This window comes from Balaenoptera physalus (genome assembly GCF_965194825.1).
Source record: "Balaenoptera physalus genome assembly, chromosome: 4".
NCBI classification, from domain to species: domain Eukaryota; kingdom Metazoa; phylum Chordata; class Mammalia; order Artiodactyla; family Balaenopteridae; genus Balaenoptera; species Balaenoptera physalus.
This window is the reverse complement of record NC_138891.1, coordinates 75,743,320-75,755,690: the sequence shown is the minus strand read 5'-3', so window position 1 is coordinate 75,755,690 and position 12,371 is coordinate 75,743,320. Positions and strand designations below refer to the sequence as shown.

At 45.4% G+C, this 12,371-nt stretch overlaps 1 protein-coding gene across 12 annotated transcripts in view; it reads right to left on the bottom strand.

The window, feature by feature from the left end:
* Window positions 1–12,371, bottom strand: part of SLC12A8 (solute carrier family 12 member 8) — a 130,113-nt gene that overhangs the window by 33,951 nt on the left and 83,791 nt on the right. For all 12 annotated transcript variants that reach the window (XR_014262650.1, XM_082458642.1, XM_082458639.1 and 9 more), the window contains 2 exons: window positions 2,248–2,335; window positions 517–604 (listed from right to left, as the gene is read on the bottom strand). Coding sequence is in view for 11 of the 12 variants with exons in the window: in XM_082458642.1 (XP_082314768.1) it covers window positions 517–604; window positions 2,248–2,335 (176 nt within the window). In the remaining variant the exon portion in view is untranslated. The remainder of the gene's footprint in view (window positions 1–516; window positions 605–2,247; window positions 2,336–12,371) is intronic.

The following is a 12,371-nucleotide window of genomic DNA, read 5'->3' as shown; positions in this document are numbered from 1 at the left end:
CGGGGCCACCTCCGTGGGGAGCCCGAGGGGACAAGGGGCCTCCAGCCCTGCCTCTCACCGCCCTTCACCTTGGCGCTGGGCTTCCGCCACCTGCCTCCACCTTGCCACCCTCTTTTCCATCCATCAGCCTCCTCCTTCTCACCCGTTTCTTGCAAGTAGCACTTCCTGCTTGTGGTGGAAGGGGAGGCTGCTGGCAAAAATGAAGGGCTGTTGGAGCTGGGGATTTCGGGGGACCACATTGTTTCTTTCTGCCCAGAGTTTCAACATGAAGGGATGCTTGTGTCCCCATTACTTAGCACCTGCATGCATGTGCCTTTTCAGGTGTTGTTACCCGGGTCTAGGGATCCATACGAAGGACCTGTATCTTCCCCATGGTTTTGGCCGCCGTACTTCAGTCCTGAGCCCGAGACTACGTGGATCCCCAGGCAGGGCTGCAAGGGGGAGGCAGCCACTGCTGCTCAGAGCCGATCAATGACCCGCAGCCTGAGCCTGTCGGGCAGTGCAGGACTCACCCACCTTTTCTGCTATCAGGAAGTCATAGCGAAGGGCCCCTCGGGTGCAGATGGCGCCCAGCAGGAGGACAAAGACGATGTACAGAAACCACCTGCAAGAAACCCAAGAGCGGAGCAGAGCTTCCACCTGCCCTTGCCCAACCCCATCCCAACCCACCCCACCCCACTCAGCCTACGGGTTCCCGAGGAGACCTGTCCCAGAGGACAGAGAAAGGCCCATCATGAAGCCTCCCCAGCTTGTCTGGGGGGCACTTCCAGTACTTTTTCTCCTCTAGCATATTCCATATATATATATATATATATATATATATATATATATATATATATATATACACATACACACACACACACACACACATATATATATATAAACGTATCATTGTTTTGCCTCTTTCTTACATCACAGAGATTGCTGGGGGTGAGCAGCGGCCCACCAGGCCTCTAGGTGGCCAGGATGCAGGCCGGGGCTGACTGGCAGCCCTGCACCCCATTATCCTGCAGCAGAACAAGCTGATCATCTTTCAGGCCTCGGCGTCCTGCTGTTCCTTGGCCCCCAGGTGACAGAGAGCCAAGTCGAATGTGAAAGGCCAGCAGGGACCTGGCTCTGCCCTCAGAAGCCCTGTGACCTCGATCAACTCACATGATCCCTGTGGCCTCATCCCCATCTGGACAGCGGGAGGATGGGCTAAAGGCTCCTCCCGGGACCTCCCAGCTGTGACCAAAACCGAGACAGGGCTCTTTCTTTCCCTTCCTGCCTGACACACAACCTTCTCTCTGTCAGTCTCATTTTCTTCCCGACGAGATCACCTTATTTAGCGCAAAATAGAGACAGGTGCTGTGTACCTGGCTAGAAGCAACAGTGCCATCATGACAAGCTAAAAGCAAACTCAGCATCGGTGAAACAGACACAGTAATATTGTTTAAAACATCACAGTTAAAATAATACAGGCACTTTAACCCTCTTGGGCCCTTGTCATGTCTGGGATCTCATTACCTTTCACGCCTACCCAGTGAAGGCAGAGGAGCTTCTTCCCGTGTACAGAGAGAAAACAGAAGATTCTAGAAGGTCAGAAACAGACCCAAGGCACCCAGCCTGCTTGCGTGGGTGGCAGAGTGCGAACTAAAACAGGGACGCCTGACAGCCTCGGGGCAGCGCCAGGGAGGCGAGCCGGGGGAAGGGGAGAGTCAGCCTCTGAGTCCCTACTACGTGCTGTCACACAGCACCTCCTCCACAATCTATGGGGCACACATGCTCTCATTACCTCCATTTTACAGAGAAGAAAAAGGAGGCTCAGAAAGCTAAGTAAATTGCCTGAAGTCACACAGCCAATCAGCGGCAGGGCTGGGATGTAAATCGTAGTCTGTCTGATCGCAAAATTCTTCCTCTTTATATTCCCTGCAATGACCCTGGAAACTCAACGGTTACAAAATGCCCAAGTTCAAAATGGGGGTGGGGGAGGGGGAGGGACAGGAGTCTGAGGAAAAAGGAAAGAAAGGATTTCATCTTGGTTAACAACCCTCCTCCGTGTTGCATTCCCAGGCAGCGGGTAGGAAAGGGCAATCGTCTGAACCCACCAGACGTGAATTTTCCAGCTGGCTGAGTGTTAAAAGGAGGATTGGAATATAGAATAGATAGGTCACAGTTGGGGCACTCTTAGAACAAAAGGAGCAATCCCCTCTTTTGCCTGGGGTTCTCTCTCCCTCTCTCCAGCTGATTGCCACAAGGGGAACTTACGAGATGCCAACAGCTGCTAGGGAGCCCAGGGGGATGCTGGCAGCAGGCTCCCTGAGGTCGCCCCCCATGTTGAAGCCGGCCATGACTCCTGAAAGACACCCAGATGGGAGAGAAGGGTGAGCTGCATACGCCACGAATCATCTGCCCCTCCTCGGGGCCCTCTCCTGGAAGGGATCCCAGGGCAAGCCCTCCCATATGCAGCTCTGCAAACTGTACTTCTCAATCTCCCCTGGCAACTGGGGAGGCATCCTCGAGGCATGAAAGGGACCTTTGTGGGTTGGGTGAGTTCGGAAGGAAAGCCCTATTGGCTACAAAAGCATCTTATGGCTCAGTGCAAAGTAATGAGGGCCAGGGAGGCGTCTGGCAGGCCACACAAAGGTCCCAAGGCCACATGCTGAGCTCTGAGCTCTGCTTTCCAGATGGACAACATCCAGGAGAGGCTCAGCCTTAGCAAAGTGCCCACCACTGCCTGCTCAGCAGAGTTCCCTTCCTCTGCTGCCCACAGACTACACTGGGGTGCAGGGGTCCCAGGGGCAGGTCTCAACCAATATTCAGACCAGCTACCATGTTCAAAGCTCCTGAGCTGCCAAAGGGCTCTAAACAAACACCAAAGAACCATCCTGACGCTACCAACACTGAGTGGCAAGCTCCTTTTCATCATGGACTCTATTCCCCATGAACACTCATGAAAAGCAGTTAGTCAGTCACAATAAGGAGGGACAGCACAGTGCGGGACGGTGAGGACATCGCTTCAGTCCAAACACACACACACAGGAAACCAACAAGACAATGTGTTCTGAACATCACATGTGGGTCCAGCCCACATGTGCTCTACAAGCCCACAGGAGTGGGTGCATCTTCAATGTGGCCTTGAAGGAAGATTCACAAGGGCTTAGGGAGAGGAATGGGTCTAACCCCGTCATTACAGATTTATGAACCCTTTGAACCTGACAGAGCCTGTGTTAAGCACTCTTCATGCATTTTTTATCTTGTTTAATCCTCACAACAACCACATCAGAAAAGTAGAATTATTTCCCCAATTTTATAGAAAAGGAAACCAGTGCTCAAAGAGGTTAATTAAAATAGCCTACACACATTTAGTAAGTGGCAAAGCTAAGATTCAACCCTGGTCTGTGTGATTCCAAAAATTGTACTCTTAACGCCCTTGCTATAATGCTTGAGGGAACTCAAGTGCAGTGGAGTGAAGTGAAAGTTTGGGCCCAGAAAGTTAAAGCAGAGCTATTTCAAAGAGTACTGTGAATGTTGGACCAAGGCGGGGACCTGCATAAACTTTGACCCAGCAATTCCACTACTAGGATTGTATCCTAAGTAAACAGTCAAGGATATGAGTAAGATTTATCCAAAAATGTTTATAAATGCTTGTTTATAATAGTGAAAATTATAAACAACCTAATGTCTAAAACTAGAGGATTGGCTAAGTAAGTGATGATACACCTTTCAGTAAATACCAGGTCACCATTATTGTCAGGGATATGTTGTGACATGAAAAGAGATTTCAAAGCTATTGTTTCCATTTCAGAGGCATATTCTAAAGCAGGACATATGGTATGATGCTATTGTTATAAAAGAAAAAAACAGATAAATAGATGTGTAGAAAAATGAAAAAGGAGCTAGAACATGTTTCAAAATCTTAACAATGTTATTGCTGGGTGATGGAAAAACAGATCATTTTCTATTTTATTGTCTATCTCTACTTTCTTAATTTTCTATAGTGATCATTTTGAAATAAGGGAAAAGTAATTCTTAAAGGTCTTTTTGTTTAAAATAGCATGCTAGGCACATTTTCTTTCTTCTCCTTCCCCTCCCTCCCAAGATCCTATTAAAAGGGTAGTTAAGGGGAAAAATGGATACATGCCTATAAGCAAAGAGGATTAGGAGGGGGAGCCTTAAGTAGATGAAAAGTTTCTACAAATGTCTGGAACATAGAAAATAGAGAAAATGATACAGAGTAAAAGGGAAGGAAAAGAAAGCCTTGGAATGTTTCTCTAGAAGATCTAAATAAACTGCCCAAGGAAAACCAGGGCTGCTAGTGTGGATGTTCACACCCCAAATGAAGCCCTCCTCAAGAGCCAGCCACACCCACAAATGTGCTGCAGTCGGCTCTCCCATGAAGGAAGAACCCCATCAGGGAGACAGACCCACATACACTATAGCAGGGGATCCACACCAGCAACCAAAGATTGCCACGTGTGTAACAAAAACCAGCAACAAATACACAAATACATGCATGATAAAAACAGAACAACCTGGGCTGGAAGAAACATATAAATCAGGACACAGAAGAGAATTTTGAAGAAAACACTAATTAGTGGCCCCAGACACATCCAAGAAGAATATTCTACCTATAAAGTGAGATGCTATGAAAAACAAAAAATAATCTAAGAACAAGAAAGAAGTTTTGGAAACTAAAAACATGATCACTAAAACAAAAAATGCAGTGGAAGATCTAGAAGATAAAGTTAAGTAAATACCCCAGAATTTAGAACAGAAAAATAAAGGGGTAGAAAGTTTGAGCAAAGAATAGGAGAAATAGAGGAGAAATCTTGGCGTTACAACATCCAACTAACAGGAGGTCCAGAAAGAGAGAACAGAGAAAATAAAAGAAAATAACCAGGTAAACAATAGAAATAAATGTCTTCAAACTGAGGCAGACAAAAGTCTCTATGTTGAAATATCCCATAAAGTAAACAAAAACAAAAAAGTCCACACCTAAATGCATCATTGTGCAATTTCAGGAGAAATCCTAAATATTTCCAAAGATAAAAACTGAACACTTACAAAGGAACAAAAATTTGACTGGCATCAGACTTCTCATCGGCAACCATGAATGCTACAAAACAATGGAGTACTGATTTTTAAATTCTGAGGAAAAGCTATTTTGAAACTAGAGTTTCAGCCAGATTACCAGTTAAGTGAAAGTAAAGCTAACAAGGGCTCAGAAAATTTACCTCCCACATATGGTTTCTTTCTTTTTTTTAATTAATTAATTAATTTTTGGCTGCGCTGGGTCTTCGTTGCTGCGCACGGGCTTTTCCTAGTTGCAGCAAGCGTGGCCTACTCTTCGCTGTGGTGCGTGAGCTTCTCATTGCGGTGGCTTCTCTTGTTGTGGAGCACGGGCTCTAGAGCACAGGCTCAGTATAGTTGTGGCGCGCGGGCTTAGTTGCTCCGTGGCACGTGGGATCTTCCCGGACCAGGGATCGAACCTGTGTCCCCTGCATTGGCAGGTGGATTCTTAACCACTGCACCACCAGGGAAGTCCCCACATATGGTTTCTGAGGAAGATACTAAAGCAACTACTCCAGCAAAATGAGGATATAAACTGTGAAGGAGAAAAACACATGATTCAGAAAGCAGTGATAATAACTCAGGAACTTATAAAGTCCCAGAATAACAGTTGTACAGCAGAGAAACCAGTAGGGATTGAAGCAGAAGAATGGAGGCCCCAGTAGGGACGCCTCTGGATAGGAACTGGATTCAACACAATGGACAGTATGAATTATTTTAAGAATATGCTGACTGCATATTTTGGCAACAAGAAAAAAAAGCTTATTGAAACTCTAGGAAAAGTGAACAAGGAAGTCAACACTTAAACATGAAGCAAACTAAAATATGACATGATTTTAAACAACTAATAAAAATTTTTTTTAATTAACCCATTTGGCCGTGATATTCGGAACATTCTCCCCTAAATGACACAAGGACCACATCAGAATAGCAGTAAAGGAAATGGAATTCTACCCCACCACTTTGGTCTTCAGTGAACAGCTACATAGTCATAGTAGTATATATGTTTATTGCTTTTTAGCTTCTAAGATTGACCTATAGACATAGCACAGAGGACTTAACTATAGCTACAAAGTAGAATACAAATATTATCTACCTTGACGAAGTAAAAGTAAAGCTATAGCTAATGGCTATTTGGAAATGAAAAGAGGGAAGAGAAGTAGAGGGAAGAGAAAAGGCACTTATATTTTTGTTGTAGTAGTGTGGGAAACAAAAGTCCCATGACCTTCACTCAGGACTGGCTTGAATGTTAGAAGCTTCAATTAGTTTAATAAGAAAACCTGAAAGGTGAGTTAGCCATTAAATTTGTTAGGTCGATAAGGAAACGGCTAGCAAATATTTATATATAGTTGCAATAAATTTTAAGTTAATGCTATAACTTATTCTGTATCTTGTCATCATAAAGGGGAGTTTCTAAGTGTTTGCTAAAACGAGCAAGAAATTTCCAAGAATACTGAAGTTTGTCTTTGAAGTTCCAAAGCCTTTTGACTTGCAATCTTAAGACAAAAAAAAATTTTTAGTAGAGTGTGTGTTTGAGTGAAACTGTGTTCACTTCAAGCTGTAAACTACAGCTTTCATGAGATTTTGCCCATTCACCTGCTAATAATCAACTTACAGCTTCCCTGATATTGCTCTAAAACACAAATATAAAAGGATTATTCAGATTCCCTTAAAATTAGGGATTCCCTTAAGATAACTAAGGCATTCCTTGTAAAAATATTTTACACATAAAATAAATATGACCCTAATACATTAATCTTAAAACACAACACAGAATATTAATTTCCCATACCAACAATAAGGAGTGAAGGGATGTAGCCTAGAATTGATAACAGAGATTCAAGAGTATTATTTAAAGTTGTAAAGGCAATCAAAAAAGAACTAAATATTAAAATATAACTAGCGGGCTTCCCTGGTGGCGCAGTGGTTGAGAGTCTGCCTGCCAATGCAGGGGACATGGGTTCGAGCCCTGGTCTGGGAATACCCCACATGCCGCAGAGCAACAAAGCCCGTGAGCCTGCGCATCTGGAGCCTGTCCTCCGCAACAAGAGAGGCCGCGGCAGTGAGAGGCCCGCGCACCGCGATGAAGAGTGGCCCCCGCTCGCCGCAACTAGAGAAAGCCCTCGCACAGAAACGAAGACCCAACACAGCCAAAAAAAAATTAATTAATTAATTAAAAAAAAATACCCGCGGGGGACGCGGGTTCGAGCCCTGGTCTGGGAAGATCCCACATGCCGCGGAGCAACTGGGCCCGTGAGCCACAACTACTGAGCCTGCGCATCTGGAGCCTGTGCCCCGCAACAAGAGAGGTCGCGACAGTGAAAGGCCCGCGCACCGTGATGAAGAGTGGCCCCGCTTGCCGCAACTAGAGAAAGCCCTCGCACAGAAATGAAGACCCAACACAGCCAAAAATAAATAAATAAAAAATTAAAAAAAAAAAATATATATATATATAACTATCAAAAATTGGGAAGTGGATGGAGGAACATGTAAATAAGCTAAACCTTCTCTATTTCTTAGCATGGAGTCAATAAATTACGTCTGACTTTGATTAATCAGGTTACAGGTATAGGCATATTGCTTGGTAACATAGTTAGCTCCCAAAGTATGAAAAATGGTTGCCCCCATGGAGGGGCTCTTTGGGTTGTGGCAGTAGGGGGATGAGAGACTACTGCTTTATGTTACACGCACCTCTGCACTATTTTTTTTTTAATCACGTGCAGGTCTTATTTGGATCAGAAGAGGAACGCCCAGGACCTGCCTTACTCTGACCAGCGCTCCTGGGACCACGTCCTGTCACCGAGGCTCTGCTTGAGGGCTAGGGCCCCACTGCTTGCTGCCAGAACAATCTGGTACCAAGGCCAACCCCGGCCGGATCTCCATGTTTACCTGATTCCCAGGCCCCACTAACTTCAATCATTAACACCACCCCTTTCTGGACCTCCCAAATTCTGACCATTTTTCCGAGGTTCTCACCTGTCCCCAGGTTTACTGGTGTTTCACCTGCCTGGCCACATTGCTTCCACCATCTGCAGTGACCTCATTCTGCCCCCAAGCCCCTGGCAATTTTATGCAATTTTATTCATTCAGCTTTGTGAGATTACATACTCTTTGCCATTTTAGTACCTCCTACAGTTTGTCGTGTCATTCTGTACTCCTTCCTTCACATCATTTACAAAAGTTAAGAAATGAGGACCCACGAGAACTCCATTCCTATAGATGCTTCTGTCTAGGAAAGTGATTGATTAATCCTAATGGCTTCCCGCTTCCAAACAGGTTCTGTATGCATAACAAACAAACGCCCTTTTCTTCTCCCCACCACAATCCGTTACACAGTCAACGACCCCGCCCTTGATTAGAGGTCCCACTAGCTGGCCTGCTGTGGGGTACATGGGGATCCTGGTCAGTGGGAGCAGAGACAGCTGACACTGACACAGGCCACCCTCAGAAATGGGTCCGACCCAGACAACCAGGAAGTCGGCTTCTGAGACAAAACAGAGAAGCCAGAAAATAAGTAGTCAGTACTATACACAAAAAACCCCAGAGACAAGGAAATGGCGGCACCTTGCACTCCAGACAGGAAGCCTCAGGGTGACTCCCGTGGGTGTTCCGGGCACACCTGTTAGATTGTTTTGCACACTGTGGCTCCCAGAATTTTGCCCTTGCACGACTACACGATTCTTGAGCAGATGATCTCTAGTTCTAGTGGACGATAAATGTCTTGTTTGCCAGTTAGATTTAGAAAAATTATTTTGATTTCATATTTTTTCACCCATGCTTGTCAACTATTATAGAGATTCCCTAGTTTGCTTTCTTTCTGCTTCTGGTGCAATTTAAAAATACTATTATTAATGTTAGAGCTAGATTTGGGGTTGGGGGCATGTAGTAGAACAGATACTATTTCCCAGAGATATTTATAAATATGGCACTAAAACAAAAAAAGGTTCCATGCGGGGGTGGGGGGAGTTGGGAAAACATTGATTAAACAAGATTAGAGAGATTCTTGCTGCTGGACTTAACCATATAACATGCTGGTTTTCATTGTCCATCTCTAAGAAGAGAAACGTAGCACACAGTTTTTCCCAAAACTTATTTGACATTGAACACTTTTTAAAAAAATGAAACACTTTATTCACTGTTAGTGTTCCATGGAGCACAGTTTGGAAAACACCAAGTGTCCATTTTGGAATTCCTATTTGATCTTTACACTCTTCTTGGCAGGCTTCCTAAAATTCTTTAAAGTGGCTATTTAGAATCAATGATTCTTAAAGCTGGAAGGTGTCCTAGAGATCACTGACTCCAGCCTTCTATTTTACAGATGAGGAAACCGAGTCCCAAAGAGGGGGAGGAGATTTTGCACATGTTTTCAAGCTAGTTGCTTGCAGAACCAGCAGAACTCATCTTCAGGTTTCCTGATCTCAAGTCAGTGTTATTTCCTCCACATCATACAGTCTCTCCATTTCTTTCTAACACCCATGCTTTTTTTGGATTTTTCTTTTTAAAACAGAGTAACTGCATGATTAATTTGGGGTAACCCCCCCCCCCCAACAAGAGTGTTGAACTTAGTTATAATCAGCATCAGTTTACTCACAGGAACTTCTGTCACCAGTTCTGAATCACTAGTCTGTCCTGGTCCAGGGCATTTCCCCTCCTCGTTTGTCTTGAACTGCCAGTTCCAGGAAGCAGTTAATTGCTTTACCCCAAACCACGTCCTCGCCCTGTATCAGGATGATGATATGGGCTGTACCTTGTTACCATCTGACTTAGGAAACAGCTTCCTTCATATGGGTAAAGCCTTCTGACTTGCTCTTCCACCCTAGTCCTAAGGCCTTTTGGCACATCCTCACTGTCTCAGCTTTAACATGTGAGGGTGATGGTACTGGCCATCACTTTACCAGCTCGGGTTGAGAAGGCTAAACCTCCAGCACCATCCAGACCTTCCTGAGCATTGCCATGGTGCTTACGGTTTGGGTAGGTGGCACCAGGTGAACTGGGGCTTGGCGCCCAGGCTCAGATGTCTGTGACAACAGACATGGATGGCCAGGAGAGGAACTGACCCCTTAGACATCTCTAAAATCAGCTCTTGATTAAAATAACCAGTATAAATGTCAATTAACCACTTACCAGCATCTGTGAAATAGTGGTCATCTTTTCCTCGCCACCCCCTTCATCAACCATGGCGCACAGAGATCAAAGTCTTCACCTGTTGCCTATTATCACAATCCCACTCCCACCCTATTTTCTTTTTTGATCCTGAAAATGAGAATTCGTAAGGAAAAAAAAAAGTCTAATCGTTTTTTCTAGGCTTTTCTGGTTTCTGTTAGTTGGTCATTAAAGGACCACTTACTCTTTCTTAAGGAACTTCCAAGCTTCCTCCTGGGAGCTTCTTGATCCAAATCTGTGACCTTAGAAAACTTCCATTTTCTCTTTCCATTTAGAGCTTGTTTCTCGGCTGCCTATTTTTTTTTCTTTTTTAAGTTCATAAATTTATTTTTCTTTTTCATTAAGGTAGAATATCCATGCACTAAAGTGACGTAACCTTATCTGCCACCTTTTGTTGTTATTTGGAGGCAGCGTGGCTCTGAGCCTTGGTCTCCTCACCTGCAAACGGGGATAAGATGATTTACCTCGCAGGACTGTCGTAAAGCTGGAAAGAACATTTATAAGGTGCCTAGCACGGTGCCTGTCACCTGGAAGGTGCTAAATAAATGTCCACTGGGGGCAGATGGGCTCTGTCCCTCACTCACAACTCCCTTGGGTTCCGAAGGACTCTGGCTGCCTCTCTTTACCTTCCACCTGATTTCCAAAACCCCACTCCTTCTCCATACCTGACTGGTTTGTTTATTTCGCTGTTCTGGGGGGAATCTTTCATGCCCTCTTTGCTCTATTCTTGGAGGCGGCACTTGTCAGTACCCCACCCTCTCGATGCCTTAGAGATGCTGCTGAGGCAGACAGTGTGGAATAACGGGACCTTCAAACGCTGGGGCTCCAGCAAGATTGGCTGGCTTCTGGGTCAGGGGCAGCTCCAGACAAACATGTGTCCTCGCTTCCAGCAGCCTCTCCAAAGCACGTGGGAAGCGACGGGGTTCATCACTTCTGTCAGGTGACCTTGGGAAATCACCTCTCTGTTTGTGTGTTTCCTCATCTGTAAAATGGATTAATAATAGAACCTATGGAAGGATACAGGGTCTATGGGGCCTAAAACTTTAAAAAAAAAATACAAAATTATGAATATGAAATTAGGAGTGGGGCTTTAGAAGGAGGTCACACAAGCGAGGGACCCTGAAGCCCGGGCTTCATTAGCTTCGTGGTAACTCTGCATCTGATAGAAGCAGTGGAGCCATGGTGAGGTTTAAACAAAAGACTGTAAAGTGCTCAGCACAGTGCCTGGTAGTGTAGGCTATTGCAATGATAATAATTATTATAGATATTGTAATAATTTTGATAAAATTATACATTAATTCTATAAATGAAACTACAAAAATAAACACGTATAATAATTACAAAGCTTCTTTTTCTCCTGTTCCTGCTCACAAGTCCATCAGAATGCAGCAGGGTGAGCCCCATCTTCAGGGTGTCCTTACTTGGGGCTCTCTTCCTTAAAACAGGACCCGGTTGTGGCCGAGCAGGTCCCTGTTCTCTCACCCACAGACACATAACTTAGGAGGAGACCTGGGGATACCCCGGGAGGGGGGATGTAGGCTGGAGGCAGGCCCAGCACTGATGCCCAGAGCTAAGGGTCCTGGAGAGAGCCGGCCAACCCAGGGCGCCAGCACAGCAGACTCCAGAGCCTCTAGGGGTGTGGGGGGGGGGGGCGGTGGCGGGTGGGGAGTGGGTAGAATCAGGTCCAGGGAGGTCAAAGGACCTCACAGAAACAGCAGGGCTCTTGACCACGGAGGTAACCTGGACGTTCTGGCAAAGGCTGCTGGTTTCCCTGCTACATTTTTATGCTGGGTGTGGTCAACCACAAGAGGCCCTTATCCCTTCCAGTAAGAGCCTGAGATTTGGGAACAGGGGTTACATGACTTCACACAATGGTATTATTCCCAGTGAATTTCCATTTCCTAGTTCCTCCATGTACTGTGGTCCTGGATCCCCAGAGTGGCTGCCTATGTGTGTTTGTGAAAACCCTGCAGGGAGAGATGTTTGTTTTTCAGAGAAAGTTTGGTGGTGTAGCTCGGAGAAGGAGAGTGCTATCAGAAACAAAGCACATGCAGAGCCTACTCCAAGGCCCCAGCCCCACCCTGCAGCCATCACCACAGGGTGTGGTGGTGTGCAGTGAGGAGGACGGGACAGGAGACCTTGTTTCATAAATCCAG